This window comes from Bos indicus, chromosome 25 (genome assembly GCF_029378745.1).
Source record: "Bos indicus isolate NIAB-ARS_2022 breed Sahiwal x Tharparkar chromosome 25, NIAB-ARS_B.indTharparkar_mat_pri_1.0, whole genome shotgun sequence".
NCBI lineage: Eukaryota > Metazoa > Chordata > Mammalia > Artiodactyla > Bovidae > Bos > Bos indicus.
In genome coordinates this window covers 28,606,493-28,626,529 of record NC_091784.1, presented here as the reverse complement: position 1 = coordinate 28,626,529, position 20,037 = coordinate 28,606,493, and the positions used below count along the sequence as shown (strand labels likewise).

Here is a 20,037-nt window from a genome sequence, read left to right as displayed (position 1 = left end):
GACTAGTAGAAAAGATCTTCTACAGCTAAAGATATAAAGAAGGAACCACAGTGAGTCAGGTAGGCAGAGCAGAGATGGAGCCCCACCCACCAGAGGCCAGCTGCTGTAGGACCCTCCTGAGCCCTGGCCACCCCAAGACCTGGCCCCACTCACCAAAAACCCAGGACCAGCCACACCTACCAGCAGGCTGACAGTAGTTCTGGGACCAGAGTGGCCCTACAGCCATCATGTCAAGACTTCACTTACCCATTAGCAGGCCAGGAATGAGACTCCCCTGAGGCATAGCCCCACCAACCAGTGGCTGGCAGCTTTGGCACAACACAGCCTGACAACCAACTGGACCTGCCATGCCCATAATAGCTCACCACAACAGAAGGACTCAGGCAGCCCACACAGAGGGCATCTCTAAACCATACAGCTCTAGTGACCTGAGGGGAGTGCACTATTGCACCCTGCAGGGTATTTCCTACATAAGGCCACTTCTCCAAGATCAGGAAATGTAACTAACCTACCAAATACATAGGAATAAAAACAACAGATTATGCAAAATGAGGTAATGGAGACATATGCTCCAAATGAAGAAACAAGATTAAACCCCAGAAGAACTAAACTAATTGAAGTGGAAACAAGTGATCTACCCAATAAAGAATTTAAGGTAATGATCATAAAGATACTCAAAGAACTTGATGAAGAGATGAATAGAGTGAGAAATTAGAAGTTTTTAATGAAGAGTTAGAAAATATAAAGAAACAAGGAGAACTGAAGAATACAATAACTGAAATAAAAATACACTAGAAGGAATCAACAGTAGATTAGATGATATGAAGAACAGACATGCAAACTAGAAGACAGAATAGTGGAAATCACTATAGGTAAACAGAAAAAGAAATTTAATGAGAAGAGTTTAAGAGACCTCTGAAATAACAGGAAGTGTACTAACACATTCTTATCACAGGGATTCCAGAAGAAGAGGAGAGAAAAGGCAGAGGACTTATTTGAAGACATAAGAGCAGTAAACTACACTAACCTGGGAGAAGACTCTTGAGAGTCCCATGGACTGCAAGGAGATCCAACCAGTCCGTTCTGAAGGAGATCAGCCCTAGGTGTTTTTTGGAAGGAATGATGCTAAAGCTGGAACTCCAGTACTTTGGCCACCTCATGCGAAGAGTTGACTCATTGGAAAAGACTCTGATGCTGGGAGGGATTGGGGGCAGGGGGAGAAGGGGACGAGAGAGGATGAGATGGCTGGATGGCATCACCGACTCAATGGATGTGAGTTTGCATGAACTCCGGGAGTTGGTGATGGACAGGGAGGCCTGGCGTGCTGCGATTCATGGGGTCGCAAAGAGTCAGACATGACTGAGCGACTGGACTGAACTGAACTGAACATTAACCTGGGAAAGGAAACAGATGTCTAGGTCCAGGAAGTACAAACAGTCCCAGACAGAATCACCACAAAGAGGGCCACACCAAGACACCTTGTAATTAAAATAGCAAAAATTAAATATAAAGACAAAATATTAAAAGCAGCAAAGGAAAAGCAACAAGTTGCATACAAGGAAACTCCTATAAGGCTGTCAGCTGACTTTTTAGCAGAAAGTCTGCAAGCCCGAAAGGAGTGATGTGATATATTTAAAGTGGTAAAAAAGAGGAAAACCTACAACTAAGAATACTCTACTCAGCAAGACTTTCATTCAGATTTGAAAGTGAGATAAAAATTTTACAGACAAGAAAAGCCTAAAAGAGTTCCAACACTATGAAATCAGCTTTACAAACAACCCTAAGCAGAAAAGAAAAGTCACAGCTAGACATGGGAAAAGTACGAAAGGAAAAAATCTCATTGGTAAAGGCAAATATACAGTAAAGATAGTAGATCAACCACTTATAAATCAAGTAGGAAAGTTAAAAGGCAAACCTAGTAAAGTCATCTATATCCACAGTAGGTAGATATTAAGGGATACACAAAACAAAAGGATGTAAAATATGATGTCACAAACAGTAAACACAGGCAGAGGGACTAAAAATGTAATGTTCTAAAATGCATTTGAAGTTAAGCAATTAGCAATTTAACACAATGATTTTTATAAGTTGCTTATATATAGATGTAGATTGCTACATATAAACCTTATAATAAACACAAACTATAATAGATGTATTAGATACACACACAAAAAGAGAAAAGAAACCAAACATAGTAACAAAGATAGCTGTCAAATCACAGGGAAGAGAACAAAGAAAAAGAAGGGAATGAAAAAGAACCACAAAAACAACTAGAAAAAAAAATGTTTTTAAAATGGCAACAAGTACATACCTATAAATAATTACTTTAAAATTAAATGGATTAATTGCATCAATCAAAAGACATACAGTGACCAAATGGATACAGAAACAATACTCAAATATATGCTGTCAACAAAAGACTCACTTCGGATCCAAAGACACACACAGACTGAAAGTGGAATCTGTTCTCCATTGATTTCTATGTCTATCTTCACACTAAACTACAATGTCTTGATTTCTGCACCTTTAAAGTAAGTTTTGGAGTCAAGTAGTATGAGACCTTTTCTTGTTTTCTTACAAAATTCTGTTGGCTATTGTAGGTTCTTTGCATTGCTATATAAATATTACATAATGGTCAATTTCTATTAAGCAGTCCTAACAAATTTTAATTTGGATTTTACAGCAGCCACAAAGCAGTTTAGGCAGACTTGCTCTGTATCATGCCATCTCCCATGAACTCTAAAATATTACTTACTTCTAACATCAATTCTCCAGTGGACCACATTCTACAAAGCTAGTGGAGGTGATGGAATTCCAGTGGAGCTCTTTCAAATCCTGAAAGATGATGCTGTGAAAGTGCTGCACTCAATATGCCAGCAAATTTGGAAAACTCAGCAGTGGCCACAGGACTGGAAAAGGTCAGTTTTCATTCCAATCCCAAAGAAAGGCAATGCCAAAGAATGCTCAAACTACTGCACAATTGCGCTCATCTCTCATGCTAGTAAAGTAATGCTCAAAATTCTCCAAGCCAGGCTTCAGCAATACATGAACCATGAACTTCTGATGTTCAAGCTGGTTTTAGAAAGGGCAGAGGAAACCAGAGATCAAATTGCCAACATCCACTGGATCATGGAAAAAGCAAGAGAGTTCCAGAAAAACATCTACTTCTGCTTTATTGACTATGAGAAAGCCTTTGACTGTGTGGATCACAATAAACTGTGGAAAATTCTGAAAGAGATGGGAATACCTGACCACCTGATCTGCCTCTTGGGAAACCTATATGCAGGTCAGGAAGTAACAGTTAGAACTGGACATGGAACTACAGACTGTTTCCAAATCAGGAAAGGAGTACATCAAGGCTGTATATTGTCACCCTGCTTATTTAACTTCTATGCAGAGTACATCATGAGAAACGCTGGGCTGGATGAAGCGCAAGCTGGAATCAAGATTGCTGGGAGAAATATCAATAACCTCAGATATGCAGATGACACCGCCCTTATGGCAGAAAGTGAAGAGGAACTAAAAAGCCTCTTGATGAAAGTGAAAGAGGAGAGTGAAAAAGTTGGCTTAAAGCTCAACATTCAGAAAACAAAGATCATGGAATCTGGTCCCATCAGTTCATGGGAAATAGATGGGGAAACAGTGGAAACAGTGTCAGACTTTATTTTTCTGGGCTCCAAAATCACTGCAGATGGTGACTGCAGCCATGAAATTAAAAGATGCTGACTCCTTGGAAGAAAAGTTATGTCCAACCTAGATAGCATATTCAAAAGCAGAGACATTACTTTGCCAACAAAGGTCCGTCTAGTCAAGGCTATGGTTTTTCCAGTGGTCATGTATGGATGCGAGAGTTGGACTGTGAAGAAAGCTGAGTGCCGAAGAATTGATGCTTTTGAACTGTGGTGTTGGAAAAGACTCTTGAGAGTCCCTTGGACTGCAAGGAGATCCAACCAGTCCATTCTAAAGGAGATCAGCCCTGGGTATTCTTTGGAAGGAATGATGCTGAAGCTGAAACTCCAGTACTTTGGCCACCTCATGCGAAGAGTTGACTCATTGGAAAAGACTATGATGCTGGGAGGGATTGGGGGCAGGAGGAAAAGGGGACGACAGAGGATGAGATAGCTGGATGGCATCACCAACTCTATGGACGTGAGTTTGAGTGAACTCCGGGAGTTGGTGATGGACAGGGAGGCCTGGTGTGCTGCGATTCATGGGGTCGCTAAGAATCGGACACGACTGAGCGACTGAACTGAACTGAACTGAACATCAGTTCATAATGTAGGTGGAATTTTCTGAGTTTATCAATAAAGAACAAAAGACCAAAATGTTTTACTTCCTGTCATTAAGGAAATATTCAACAGGGAGGTGTAAACTTGAGTACGCAGAGACTAATTACCAAGTCCCACATTTGACCACCTAATGTCAGACCTGAGGTGTGGAACGGTCCTTGGTAGAGAAGGTCTCAAAATACCTCCATCTGACTCTAAGAGTAGACCACAATCATGATATTAAAAGTGGTAAATGGAACAGGACCAGCAGCGCCAAGATCAACTCAGAACTAATTCCAAAAGTAGAATCTCTGGGCTTGCTTAAGCAGAATTTGCATTTGAACAAGATTCCCAAGTGATTCATATACACTGCTAGAGACCTTTTGGTCTAAAATACTATTTCTCAAAATGTTGCCTTTTGTGTTGGATAATTCTTATTTTAAATTAGTTAATTGTTTTATTTTGGGGCTGTGCTGGATCTTTGTTGCTGTGCACCGGCTTATTGAAATAGCTTCTCTTGTTGTGGAGTGGCTCTAGAGTGCAGGCTCGGTCGTTGTAGTGCATGGGCTTACTGCTCTGCAGCATGTGGGATCTTAGTTCCCCGGCCACGGATTGAACCCCTGTCTCCTACTTTAGCCGGCAGATTCTTAACTGCTGGACCACCATGGAAGTCCCTGGAAAATTCTCTGTGATGGGAACGCCTTGTGCAGTACAGGATGTTGAGCAGCACTCCTTGCCTTAATCCAACGAATGGCAGTAGTACTTTCCCACTTGTGACAAATAAGATTTCTCCCCAAAGTGCCAAGTGTGCCTGCAGGCAAAAATACCCGAGTTGAGGGCAACTGGCTTTGAGCATGAGAACTAGAAATAACATAATGGGGCCCCAGTCAAACCTCATCCTTTAGTAACTTAGGGCAGATTACTTCACCCATCTAGGCCAATTTCTGAAAATATAGAATGATATTCAAACAGTATGGACCTCAGAGAGTGGCTTTTAGTAAAAATTAAATGAGACAATTTGTATGAGAATCTTAAGTTCAGTTCCTGGTGCATAAAAAGATCCAAATATATACTATATATATATATATATATATATATATATATATATATATATATATAAAACTAATTTTTTCTGAATGGGTGAATTTAACTCAGATGACCATTATATCTACTAATGTGGGCAAGAATCCCTTAGAAGAAATAGAGTAGCCACATAGTCAACAAGAGTCCAAAATGCAGTACTTGGATGCAATCTCAAAAACGACAGAATGATCTCTGTTTGTTTCCAAGGCAAACCATTCAATATCACAGTAATCCAAGTCTATGCCCTGACAAGTAATGCTGAAGAAGCTGAAGTTGAAAGGTTCTATGAAGACCTACAAGACCTTCTGGAACTAATACCCCAAAAAGATGTTCTTTTCATTATAGGGGACTGGAATGCAAAAGTAGGAAGTCAAGAAACACCTGGAGTAACAGGCAAATTTGGCCTTGGAGTACAAAATGAAGCAGGTCAAAGGCTAATAGAGTTTTGCCAAGAGATCGCCCTGGTCATAGCAAACACCCTCTTCCAAAAACACAAGGGAAGACTCTACACATGGACATCAGCAGATGGTCAACACCGAAATCAGATTGATTATATTCTTTGCAGCCAAGATGGAGAAGCTCTATACAGTCAGCAAAAACAAGACCAGGAGCTGAGTGTGGCTCAGATCATGAACTCCTTATTGCCAAATTCAGACTTAAATTGAAGAAAGTAGGGAAAACCACTACACCATTCAGGTATGACCTAAATCAAATCCCTTATGATCATACAGTGGAAGTGACAAATAGATTCAAGGGATTTGATCTGATAGACAGAGTGCCTGAAAAACTATGGACAGAGGTTCATGACATTGTATGGAGGCAGTGATCAAGACCATCCCAAAGAAAAAGAAATGCAAAAAGGCAAAATGGTTGTCTGAGGAGGCCTTACAAATTGCTGAGAAAAGAAGAGAAGCTAAAGGCAAAGGAGAAAAGGAAAGATATACTCATTTGAATGCAGAGTTCCAAAGAATAGCAAGAAGAGATAAGAAAGCCTTCCTCAGTGATCAATGCAAAGAAACAGAGGAAAATAATAGAATGGACTAGAGATCTCTTCAAGACTACAGATCTCTTCAAGAAAATTAGAGACACCAAGGGAAAATTTCATGCAAAGATGGGCACAATACAAGACAGAAATGGTATGGACCTAACAGAGGCAGATGATATTAAGAAGAGGTGGCAAGAATACACAGAAGAACTCTGCAAAAAAGATCTTCATGATCCAGATAAACACAATGGTGTGATCACTCACCTAGAGCCAGATATCCTGGAATGTGAAGTCAAGTGGGCCTTAGGAAGCATCACTACGAACAGAGCTAGTGGAGGTGATGGAATTCCAGTGGAGCTATTTCAAATCCTAAAAGATGGTGCTGTGAAAATGCTGCACTCAATATGCCAGCAAATTTGGAAAACTCAGCAGTGGCCACAGGACTGGAAAAGGTCAGTTTTCATTCCAATCCCAAAGAAAGTCAATGCCAAAAAATGTTAAAACTACCACACAATTGCACTCATCTCACATGTTAGCAAAGCAATGCTCAAAATTCTCCAAGCTAGGCTTCAACAGTACGTGAGCTGTGAAATTCCAGATGTTCAAGCTGGATTTGGGAAAGGCAGAGGAACCAGAGATCAAATTGCCAACATCCATTGGATCATAGAAAAAGCAAGAGGATTACAGAAAAACATCTACTTCTGCTTTATTGACTATGCCAAAGCCTTTGACTGTGTGGATCATGACAAACTGTGGAAAATTCTTTAAGAGATGGGAGTACCAGACCACCTGACCTGCCTCCTGAGAAATCTGTATGCAGGTCAATAAGCAACAGTTAGAACTGGACATGGAACAACAGACTGGTTCCAAATTGGGAAGAGTACATCAAGGCTGTATATAGTCATCCTGCTTATTTAACTTATATGCATGAGAAACGCTGGGCTGGATGAAGCACAAGCTGGAATCAAGATTGATAGGAGAAATATCAATAACCTCAGATATGCAGATGACACCAGCCTTATGGCAGAAAGCGAAGAAGAACTAAAGAGCCTCTTGATGAAAGTGAAAGAGGAGAGTGAAAAAGTTGCCTTAAAACTCAACATTCAGAAAACTAATACCATGGCATCCAGTCCCATCACTTCATGGCAAATGGTTGGGGAAACAGTGGAAACTGTGTCAGACTTTATTTTCTTGGGCTCCAAAATCACTACAGATGGTGACTGCAGGCATGAAATTAAAAGACACTTGCTCCTTGGAAGGAAAGCTATGACCAACCTAGACAGCATATTAAAAAGCAGAGACATTACTTTGCCAACAAAGGTCTGTCTAGTCAAGGCTATGGTTTTTCACGTGGTCATGTATGGATGTGAGAGTTGGACTATAAAGAAAGCTGAGTGCTGAAGAATTGATGCTTTTGAACTGTGGTGTTGGAGAAGACTCTTGAGAATCCTTTAGACTGCAATGAGATCCAATCAGTCCATCCTAAAGGAAATCAGTCCTGAATTGGAAGGACTGATGCTGAAGCTGAAACTCCAATACTTTGGACACCTGATGCGAAGAACTGACTCATTGGAAAAGACCCTGATGCTGGGAAAGATTGAAGGTGGGAGGAGAAGGGGACGACAGAGGATGAGATGGTTGGATGGCATGACCGACTCAGTGGGCATGAGTTTGAGTAAACTCTGGGAGTTGGCAATGGACAAGGAAGCCTGGTGTGCTGCAGTCCATGGGGTTGCAAAGAGTAGGACATGACTGAGTGACTGAACTGAACTGAACTGAATGTTTTCTAAATGAAGGGCCAAATGCCAGGTCTTAATCTGTGTTAAAAGCATAAAACTCCTAATTGACTTATCAAAGGCATCACGAAGCTAATGGCTAGTACTTATGGTTTTATCTCAAAGGAAAACACCTCTCACCCTTATGGAGGGGGTGAATAGCAATTTTCTAGCGATTTCAGGAGATGTGCCCTGACACAGTCAATATTTTGGAGGTCTGTGAGACCTATGTAACACAGAATCCTCAGTCTTAGATTTGGAGAAAATATGAAATCAAGATTGAGAGACAGTACAAGGAGGTGAGACCTTTAGAAGGCAGGAGAATTCATGGAAAAAGAGTAACAAAAACTGGAGTCACCTGAGGGCCAATCAGATCTATTAGGAATAGACAATCAGTGGGGGATTTTCCCCTTGTATCCAGACCAGTGTCCCACAGGAAAATGCTATGCTCAGAAGTACAGGTAATAATAAAAAGCAGTGCCTAATGAGCAGACCCCAGAAACTGTAAATATCCTCTCTGCTACTGTTCTTGAGCACAGGGACCCTTAAGCTGGAGAGGGCATGATTGTTGATTTTAGATTCCTAAATTTGGCTCGGAAACTGAAGTTTCACTCCTTTCTGCTGTCCTCTGTGGTAACAGAGCCTCAGTCTCCATCACTAACCATCCAGAGAAGAATTCAGACTTCCACACAGAGCTCTTCCTCTCAGAGACCCCATTCAGGTGAGTCTAAGAGCTCGGTAGGTACTTCAGGAAAGATTCAAAGAGGAGGGAAGTGGAGGATTTCCACCCGAGGTCACCTGAGAGAAAAACCAAACTAGCCCAGAACCTAGAGATTATTTGCTAGTTAGACTGATTAATGGATCATTAATTTATTTAGTATGTTAGAAGGAGAAGTGTCCTTTGGACAAATACAAGAATCATTGCAACATTTAAATGATGGGAATGCAAGTCCTTTCAGAGGAGAAGAAGGGAACAAAGGTGTAAAGAGGTTCCAATAAAATTATATGTGAAGCATTTTGCATTGAAGAGGAATAGCAAAATAGAGTATTAGGTGTGGAGGCCTGTGCAGTGAACTGAAAACATTTAAAAATATTTACCATGGGGTGTATTTGAGCATGTTCTATATATATTAGAAATCCCAGAACACACTATAATTTTGCAACAACAGTTCTTAAGATAAACATTTTGCATTGGTAGCATACTGAATATTCACATGAAAAAACGTTGTATTTAATGTGAAAAAGGAGTATGCTAAAGAGCCTTATTTTACAATCATTTTATTACCTATTTGTGAAAGTGATGGACACATTTGAGATGTAAAATAAAAAATTTGACCCCATTTCATCATCATCTTCATCCACAGGAAGGAATTACACTAAACTTTTTACGTATGTTGACTAAATCAGTTGACCACCTCAGGATACATAGATACCGCTATACCCATTATTTGAGTAAAAATTCCTGTGTCAAGGACATCCCCTGGAGAAGGGAAAGGCTACCCACTCCAGTATTCTTGGGCTTCCCTTGTGGCTCAGCTGGTAAAGAATCCGCCTGCAATTCGGGCGGCCTGGTTTCGATCCCTGGGTTGGGAAGATCTCCTGGAGAAGGGAAAGGCTTCCCACTCCCATATTCTGGAGTCCTGGAGAATTCCATGGACTATATAGTCCATTGGGTCACAAAGAGTCGTACATGACTGAGTGACTTTCACTTCACTTTCATTCACATTTTAAATGATTTGTTTGCCTCTCCATAGACCAACAGCTAATACATGGTAGATTCAATATTCTAAAGATGGTTTCCTGATTCTGAAAGTTTTGCATTTAATACCATTTAGAAAGTCTTTTGCCATTTCATCTTTTACAGTCTCTAATATTGTAGGTTGTAATTTTCTGTTGTAAATTGAGGGTTGATTCCCTTTGCTCATTTTTCTAGTGGCATGTTCAATCGATAAGGTGTCTTAACGTTGTGAGGTATCATTCCTTTCCCTTGAGGATAATTTTTTTTTTTTTTTTTTGCTGCTTTAGTAGTTATTCTGCGTGTCAAGGGGCTATAATGGGATTGGAATGCTGCCAGAACCAAAAGAGCTTTCTCCCTGTCACAATCTCTCAGAAATCTGAGCATTTTGGATCTCTTTCCTTTCATATGTCTTTGTCTTTTCCCTCTCTCTGTTTTTGAAATGCTTCTTTTGTTTCCTTAAATATTATACCCAAACTGGTCATATAAATATGGAACCCCATGGCCATGGTAGCTTTCCAACTGGAATTGGGTTACTGTTTCTATATTCTTTAGGATAAAAATAATCAGATGTCCACAGCTTCCCTTGTATCGTTTGTTTCTTAATCATTGCGGCAGTGGTGAGAAGATCCTGGTAATAACATGACCCCAGGAAATCATAAAGTGGTAACGTGCTTGGTGTGTATATGTGTTGTATGTTGGTTGAGTGTGTTCCTTTGTATTTTGTGGGGCATAAGCAGTTCTCAGGGCAGTGGTACCCAGCCCATAAGCTCCAAAATCTGACCTTTAGTACAGATGCCAAAATGTTAACCAACAGATGGAAATAAGAGCATCATCTTTACCCACAGGATTCCTTGGAAACAAAATTGATGAAGTATGAGGGATGGCATGTGAATGAGGACTCCCTGTGTCTTGAAGTTTCACTGCAGCAGAAAAGTCACCTGGTTTCTCCACATCCTCTGACAATGTCTTTCATCACATTCCCTCGTATTTCCTCTCAGCACACAGGCCCCTTTGTCAGAGTCTTTGCTAAGTCTCTTTCCCTTGTGAAAGCATTAGTAGCTCAGTCGTGTCTGACTCTTTAACCCCATGGACTGTAGTCCTCTGTCCCTGGGATTCTCCAGGCAAGAATACTGGAGCAGGTTGCCATTTCCTCCTCCAGAGGGAACCCCAGGACTGAACCCCAGCTCTCCCGCATTGCAGGCAGGGTCTTTAACATCTGAGCCACGAGGGAAGCCCCCTTGTCCTCGTAGAGCAACCCAGAGAACCTCATGTCTTGTATTCAGTCTTCCTTGAGTTCTCTATTTTTATTTGCAGGGCTTTTTGAGTTCCTAATAAAAAATAATACCCTTTCCACTATTTTTATATCTACTCTTTTTTTCTTCTGGACAGATGATAGTACCTGTCACCATCTGACATGATATATAATATTTACTTATATTTTTCACCATCATCATATTCTAGGGAATTTTTCTCTTAGTGCCTTTTACCTTTTGCCTAGAAGATGGTCGGTACTCAGCATTTATTTCTCAAATTCATGAAAGCATTTCTCATTAAACTTTGCAATATATGATCTCTTTGGGGAAAATCTGAGTATGGGGTAGGAATCCCTTGTCAGAGAAGTCATGGGATATCCCTTGAAGAGCATAGTTGCTTAGTTGTTCAGTCATGTCCAACTCTTTGCAACCCTGTGGACTGTAGCTCGCCCGGCTTCTCTGTCCATGGAGATTCTCCAGGCAAGTATTCTGGAGTAGGTTGCCATTTCCTCCTCCAGGGAATCTTCCCAACCCAGGGACTGAACCCGTGTCTCCTGTCTCCTGCATTGCAGGCAGATTCTTTACCTGCTGAGCCATCCGGGAAGCCCTTAAAAGAGGATGAGATCCGTATAAATATATATGTTGATTTCTTCACTGCCTAATATAAATAGTAGTGATTCAAATGTATTAGCAATGTATTAGTGGTCATTATTTTTTGTTTCTTGGTAGTCACCACCACCATATGGTACCAGGCAATGTTACACAATTTTCAAGTTTTCTTCTGAGGCTATCAAAGAACCAGAACTGCAGTCCCTCACATTTGAGTTTTTTCCCTCCAAGTACATAATCAGTGTGTTTGGAAATTTGCTTAACATCCCAGCCATTAGTTCAGACTCCCACCTCAACACACCCACATAGTTCTGCCTCTCTAATCTGCCCCTCGTGGCCATCTGTTTCGTCACCACCACAATTCCAAAGATGCTAGTGAATATGCAGAGAAAAGTTATAACCTATGAAAGTTACATCAGCCATATGTATTTTTACATATGCTTTGTAGTTTCTCTGACCATGATGATCTATGACCACTTGGTCATCAGCCACTCCCTGCACTAAGTGATCATCATGTACAAGTCATCTTATATCAAATAGGATATCACAATACCTTTATTATCAAATGAAATTATATGCTGTAGTCTCTTCTGTGCTCTGAGTCTGTAGTCAGCAGTCAGTCTCTACACTGTTTCTAAGGCTCATCCATGCTGTGTGTGGCTGAATGCTCTTCCAATTTATTATCAGTTTACTACGTTCTTTTTTTTTAATTTTATTTTATTTTTAAACTTTACATAATTGTATTAGTTTTGCCAAATATCAAAATGAATCCGCCACCAGTATACATGTGTTCCCCATCCTGAACCCTCCTCCCTCCTCCCTCCCCACACCATCCCTCTGGGTCGTCCCAGTGCTCTAGCCCCAAGCATCTAGTATCGTGCATCGAACCTGGACTGGCATCTCGTTTCATACATGATATTTTACATGTTTCAATGCCATTCTCCCAAATCTTCCCACCCTCTCCCTCTCCCATAGAGTTCATAAGACTGTTCTATACATCAGTGTCTCTTTTGCTGTCTCGTACACAGGGTTATTGTTACCATCTTTCTAAATTCCATATATATGCGTTAGTATACTGTATTGGTGTTTTTCCTTCTGGCTTACTTCACTCTGTATAATAGGCTCCAGTTTCATCCACCTCATTAGAACTGATTCAAATGAATTCTTTTTAATGGCTGAGTAATACTCCATCGTGTATATGTACCACAGCTTTCTTATCCATTCTTCTGCTGATGGACATCTAGGTTGCTTCCATGTCCTGGCTATTATAAACAGTGCTGCGATGAACATTGGGGTACACGTGTCTACTACATTCTTATATTTAGGTTAATCTTCTATTTGCAGCAAAATGAGTTTATTATGTGAATTAATTAAAATTAATTTCATTGCTTCTGTCTATATACAGCACTTGACTTTTGATCTAGCTAAAAGAGATATTTTCCACCCTATAAAGTGAAAATCAGCTACATGTGCTCCATATACTACCCTTAGCTATGTGCCATGCAGTTTTCCTTTTTATCTAAATTATTGGAGTATAATTACATAAATAATAATATATTATGAATTTTATATATTAAAAATTACATATAACTATGTATGTAATTGCACAAAATAAGCTGCATATTTAAAGTGTGCATTTGATGAATTAAAGAAGCTATACAAAAATCAAGGTACATATTGCTTGCTTCCATTTGTGTTTAACTTAAGACAGTGCACATGAATTTTAACTACTTTATTATGTAATTGTCAACAAATTTAAAAATAATTGTTAAATTTAAAAAATTTAGTCTCTCTGAGCCTCAGATCAGATCAGTCACTCAGTCGTGTCCGACTCTTTGCGACCCCATGAATCGCAGCATGCCAGGTCTCCCTGTCCATCACCAAATCCCAGAGTTCACTCAGACTCACATTTATCGAGTCAATGATGCCATCCAGCCATCTCATCCTCTGTCGTCCCCTTCTCCTCCTGCCCCCAATCCCTCCCAGCATCAGAGTCTTTTCCAATGGGTCAACTCTTCGCATGAGGTGGCCAAAGTACTGGAGTTTCAGCTTCAGCATCATTCCTTCCAAAGAAATCTCAGGACTGATCTCCTTCAGAATGGACTGGTTGGATCTCCTTGCAGTCCAAGGGACTCTCAAGAGTCTTCTCCAACACCACAGTTCAAAAGCATCAATTCTTCAGCGCTCAGCCTTCTTCACAGTCCAACTCTCACATCCATACATGACCACAGGAAAAACCATAGCCTTGACTAGACGAACCTTTGTTGGCAAAGTAATGTCTCTGCTTTTGAATATGCTATCTAGGTTGGTCATAACTTTCCTTCCAAGGAGTAAGCGTCTTAATTTCATGGCTGCAGTCATCATCTGTAGTGATTTTGGAGCCCAGAAAAATAAAGTCTGACACTGTTTCCCCATCTATTTCCCATGAAGTGGTGGGACCGGATGCCATGATCTTCGTTTTCTGAATGTTGAGCTTTAAGCCAACTTTTTCACTCTCCACTTTCACTTTCATCAAGAGGCTTTTGAGTTCCTCTTCACTTTCTGCCATAAGGGTGGTGTCATCTGCATATCTGAGGTTATTGATATTTCTCCCAGCAATCTTGATTCCAGCTTGTGTTTCTTCCAGTCCAGCGTTTCTCATGATGTACTCTGCATATAAGTTAAATAAACAGGGTGACAATACACAGCCTTGACGAACTCCTTTTCCTATTTGGAACCAGTCTGATGTTCCATATCCAGTTCTAACTGTTGCTTCCTGACCTGCATACAAATTTCTCAAGAGGCAGATCAGGTGGCCTGGTATTCCCATCTCTTTCAGAATTTTCTACAGTTTATTGTGATCCACACAGTCAAAGGCTTTGGCATAGTCAATAAAGCAGAAATAGATGTTTTTCTGGAACTCTCTTGCTTTTTCTATGATACAGCGGATGTTGGCAATTTGATCTCTGATTCCTTTGCCCTTTCTAAAACTAGCTTGAACATCAGGAAGTTCACGGTTTACATATTGCTGAAGCCTGGCTTGGAGAATTTTGAGCATTACTTTACTATCGTGTGAGATGAGTGCAATTGTGCAGTAGTTTGAGCATTCTTTGGCATTGCCTTTCTTTGGGATTGGAATGAAAACTGATCTTTTCCAGTCCTGTGGCCACTGCTGAGTTTTCCAAATTTGCTGGCATATTGAGTGCAGCACTTTCACAGCATCATCTTTCAGGATTTGAAATAGCTCAACTGGAATTCCATCACCTCCACTAGCTTTGTTCATAGTGATGCTTTCTAAGGCCCACTTGACTTCACATTCCAGGATGTCTGGCTCTAGGTCAGTGATCACACCATCGTGATTATCTGGGTCATGAAGATCTTTTTTGTACAGTTCTTCTGTGTATTCTTGCCATCTCTTCTCAATATCTTCTGCTTCTGTTAGGTCCATACCACTTCTGTCCTTTATCGAGCTCATCTTTGCATGAAATGTTCCTTTGGTATCTCTGATTTTCTTGAAGAGATCTCTAGTCTTTCCCATTCTGTTGTTTTCCTCTATTTCTTTGCATTGATCGCTGAAGAAGGCTTTCTTATCTCTTCTTGCTATTCTTTGGAACTCTGCATTCAGATGTTTATATCTTTCCTTTTCTCCTTTGCTTTTCGCTTCTCTTCTTTTCACAGCTATTTGTAAGGCCTCCCCAGACAGCCATTTTGCTTTTTTGCATTTCTTTTCCATGGGGATGGTCTTGATCCCTGTCTCCTGTACAATGTCACAAGCCTCCGTCCATAGTTCATCAGGCACTCTATCTATCAGATCTAGGCCCTTAAATCTATTTCTCACTTCCACTGTATAATCATAAGGAATTTGATTTAGGTCATACCTAAATGGTCTAGTGGTTTTCCTTACTTTCTTCAATTTAAGTCTGAATTTGGCAGTAAGGAGTTCATGGTCTGAGCCACAGTCAGCTCCTGGTCTTGTTTTTGCTGACTGTATAGAGCTTCTCCATCTTTGGCTGCAAAGAATATAATCAATCTGATTTCGGTGTTGACCATCTGGTGATGTCCGCGTATAGAGTCTTCTCTTATGTTGTTGGAAAAGGGTGTTTGTTATGACCAGTGCATTTTCTTGGCAAAACTCTACTAGTCTTTGCCCTGCTTCATTCCGTATTCCATGGCCAAATTTGCCTGTTACTCCAGGTGTTTCTTGACTTCCTATTTTTGCATTCCAGTCCCCTATAATGAAAAGGACATCTTTTTTGGGTGTTAGTTCTAAAAGGTCTTGTAGGTCTTCATAGAACCCTTGAACTTCAGCTTCTTCAGAGTTACTGGTTGGGGCATAGACTTGGATTACTGTGATATTGAATGGTTTGCCTTGGAAACGAACAGAGATCATTCTGTCATTTTTGAGATTGCATCCAAGTACTGCATTTCAGACTCTTTTGTTGACCATGATGGCCACTCCATTTCTTCTGAGGGATTCCTGCCCGCAGTAGTAGATATAATGGTCATCTGAGTTAAATTCACCCATTCCAGTCCATTTCAGTTTGCTGATTCCTAGAATGTCGACATTCACTCTTGCCATCTCTTGTTTGACCACTTCCAATTTGCCTTGATTCATGGACCTGACATTCCAGGTTCCTATGCAATATTGCTCTTTATAGCATTGGACCTTGCTTCTATCACCAGTCACATTCACAGTATTGTTTTTGTTTTGGCTCCATCCCTTCATTCTTTCTGGAGTTATTTCTCCACTGATCTCCAGTAGCATATTGGGCACCTACTGACCTGGGGAGTTTCTCTTTCAGTATCCTATCATTTTGCCTTTTCATACTGTTCATGGGGTTCTCAAGGCAAGAATACTGAAGTGGTTTGCCATTCCCTTCTCCAGTGGACCACATTCTGTCAAATATCTCCCCCATAACCTGCCCGTCTTGGGTTGCCCCACGGACATGGCTTAGTTTCATTGAGTTTCCTTATTTCTGAAGATAATGTGGGATACTAAATATAACTTCATATAGATGCTGTGAAGAATGATGAAATATGTAATAATTTATTTTTAGTATAAATAAAATATTCAAGGGCAAAGGTTATATCTGTGCACTTGTGTGTATATAAAAATATACCCATATATACCCACACAGAGATGTATCTTCTAGTCCATCTTATATGTTAAAGAGTAATATGAAAATTGAAAATGATAGAAATAAAAAGAATGAACATTTGAATTAATATGAAATAAAAGAAAGCTGAAATAGATTTAAAGTAAGATGGGTAATCTTAATTTTGACAATATGTTGCTTTTCATATTTCAGTGCCAGTAAAGTCCCACAGTGAGAACAACAGTTACATTTATGCAATGAGAAATTTACTGTGGCAGCTAGACAGAGTGGAATATATCCAAACTGATTTAATTTTTTTTTTTACTTAACATGAATTTTCAACATAGATTGCCCTTACTCAAGGGAAGCTAAATGCATGACTTGATAGGCTTAAACTCATTTCCCTAAAAAAAATTTTACTGAATCAATGTCTCTATGATATTCCTATTGCCACTGTCACAAAAGAACACTTATTGGCTGAAAAGAAACCAATTTATGCTCCTAAAGTTCTGCAGTTCAGAAGCCTGAAATGGGTCTCAGTGGGCTAAAATCCAGATGTCTGCAGGACTGGGTTCCTTCTAGAGCCTCCAGAAAAGAATCCATTTACTTTCTTTTCTAAAATAGATCTATTTGACTATGCTGGGCTTAGTTGCTGCACATGGGAGCCCAGTCTTCCCTGTGCCGTGTGGGGTTTTTTAGTTTCAGCTTGTAAACCCTACAGTAGGAAATGGCAACCCACTCCAGTATTCTTGCCTGGAAAACTCCATAGACAGGGAGCCTGGAGGGCTACACTCCATGGGGTCACAAAAGAGTCAGGCACGATTGAGCATGCACACATGTGAACTCAGATGCGGCATGTGGTATCTAGTTACCTGACCAGGGATCAAAGCTGGGTCCCCTCCATTGGGAGTGTGGAGTCTTAACCACTAGGGAAGTCCTGATAAACTATTTTATTTGCCTCTATTCTTTCATTATTGTTGGATTGTAAGGGCTTTGTTTTTTTCAGCACCTTGTACTTATTGCCTAGATAGCGCCTGCATTGTGGTAGGCACTCAGGTACTCCTCAAGTGCGTGAAAGATATTCTCAGTAAAGCAGTAGAATGCATGACTTCTTGGGGAAAATGTTGAGATGTGACCAAAATTCCTAATCAGAGGTGAAATAGGAGATGCTCTAAAGAAGACAAACCCATACACAAAACATCAAAATTAATTTCTTGAAAGCAAATATATATTGTGACCTTGCAACCCAGCAACTACTGTTAGTTATGTGAAAATGAGTCATGTTATTGTCCTCTTCTCTGATAGTCCCCTTCACCACATGGAACCATGGAATCTTACAGGAGTTTCAGAATTTGTTCTTCTGGGGTTTTCAAAGGAAGAAGAATTACAGACACTCATATTTGTGATTTTCCTCTCCATGTACCTGATCACTGTGTTTGGAAATCTGCTCATCATCCTGGCCACCGTCTATGACTCCCACCTCCACACGCCCATGTACTTCTTCCTTTCCAACCTGTCCTTCGCAGACATCTGTTTTACCACCACTACTGTCCCCAAGATGCTGGTGAACATCCAGACACAGAGCAAAGTCATAACCTATGCAGGTTGCATCACCCAGATGTACTTTTTCCTATTCTTTTCAGGGTTGGACATCTATCTTTTGACTGTGATGGCCTATGACAGGTTTGTGGCCATCTGTCATCCCTTGCATTACATGGTTATCATGAACCCCCGACTCTGTGGACTGCTGCTTCTGGTGACCTGGATTATAAGTGTCTTGCATTCACTGTTACAAAGCCTAATGGTGTTGCGACTGTCCTTCTGCACAGATGTGGAAATCCCCCACTTTTTCTGTGAACTCAATCAGATGGTCCAACTTGCCTGCTGTGACACCTTTCTTAACAACATGGTGATGTATTTTGCAGCTGTGCTGCTGGCTGGCGGTCCCCTGGCTGCTATCCTTTTCTCATACTCGAAGATCGTTTCCTCCATACGTGGAATCTCATCAGCTCAGGGGAAGCAAGCAGCGTTTTCCACCTGCATGTCTCACCTCTCGGTTGTCTCTTTATTTTTTTGTACAAGCCTAGGAGTGTACCTTAGCTCAGCTGCTACCCACAGATCACACTCAAGTGCAAAAGCTTCAGTGATGTACGCCGTGGTCACGCCCATGCTAAACCCCTTCATCTACAGTCTGAGGAATAAAGACATAAAGGGGGCTCTGAAAAGATTCTTGGGGATGGCAGTTATAAAAGGGACAGTGGTCACAGGGCTGAAGAGTTGCCTATGATTTCGGGGCTTAAAGTCTCAGAGTCAGAAGTTATAATTCTTCAATCAGCCTGCGCAAGTAAAACTTACTCTTTCTATTTATTTCCCGAAAAATTTTTAACTACCAATTTTTCATTGAATCATGCAAGATCTTCGTTGCGGCTTGTGGGATCCAGTTCCCTGACCAAGGATCGAACCCTTGCCCTGGGAATGCGAAGTCTTAACCACTGGTCCACCAGGAAAGTACCTGGAATTTTTATTTTTTCAACTTCTGTGTACAGTTTAGTCATTTACTTGATTAGATGTTCTTCTCTCTCTGATATCTAACATATTTCTCTTCATTTTCTTTCTGTTTTCCCTAATTCATTCCCAACCATTGATTTTAAAAAAATGAGAAATTTTCATTTATCTCATGGAATTGCTTGGATTTCTTAAGAATAATTTCTTCTCAAATGACAAATAGTACCCCATGTAATATGTCTTTACTTTTAGTAGAATAAGAGTCATGAGTTTTGCCATTCCAATGGGAACAACCAAACGTGGCAACTTTGCTCTTTCTGTAATTTTATAGGAGAGGAAAATCTGAGACCAGTTTTTCACTTTTGGGTCCTTCATTCCTCCCTCTCTCTATTTGCTCAGCCATGTCTGACTCCTTGCAACCCTGTGGCTGTAGCTTGACAGGCTCCTCTGTCCATGGGATTCTCCAGGCAAGAATACTGGAGTGAGTTGCCATTTCCTTCTCCAGGGGATCTTCCTGACCCAGGGATCAAACCCTGTGTCTCCTGTATTGCAGGCAGACCCTTTACTGTCTGAGCCACCAGGGAAGCCCTCTCTATATAAAACTATCTTACCTGGTCTTCTTGATAATGTAGACTTAACCTACTAGGTTTTTTGTCATTGGTTTTTTTTTTTTTTTTTTTGGTCATTGGTTTTTATTCTCTTTATTAAGATACTGTACTCTTTTCCAGGCTCTAGTCCACAGTGCC

The 20,037-nt window shown here is 40.5% G+C and overlaps 1 protein-coding gene across 1 annotated transcript; it reads left to right on the top strand.

The window, feature by feature from the left end:
- Positions 1 to 18,104: 18,104 nt before the first annotated feature.
- Positions 18,105 to 19,073, top strand: LOC109578155 (olfactory receptor 7A17-like). The gene has a single exon (XM_019987155.2). It carries the CDS (start codon positions 18,105 to 18,107, stop codon positions 19,071 to 19,073), a length of 969 nt encoding a protein of 322 aa, XP_019842714.2.
- Positions 19,074 to 20,037: the final 964 nt, after the last annotated feature.

What these genes read in the sequence shown, in the direction of transcription:
- LOC109578155 (XM_019987155.2), top strand. Translation starts at nt 18,105, where the DNA reads ATGGAACCATGGAATCTTACAGGAGTTTCAGAATTTGTTCTTCTGGGG.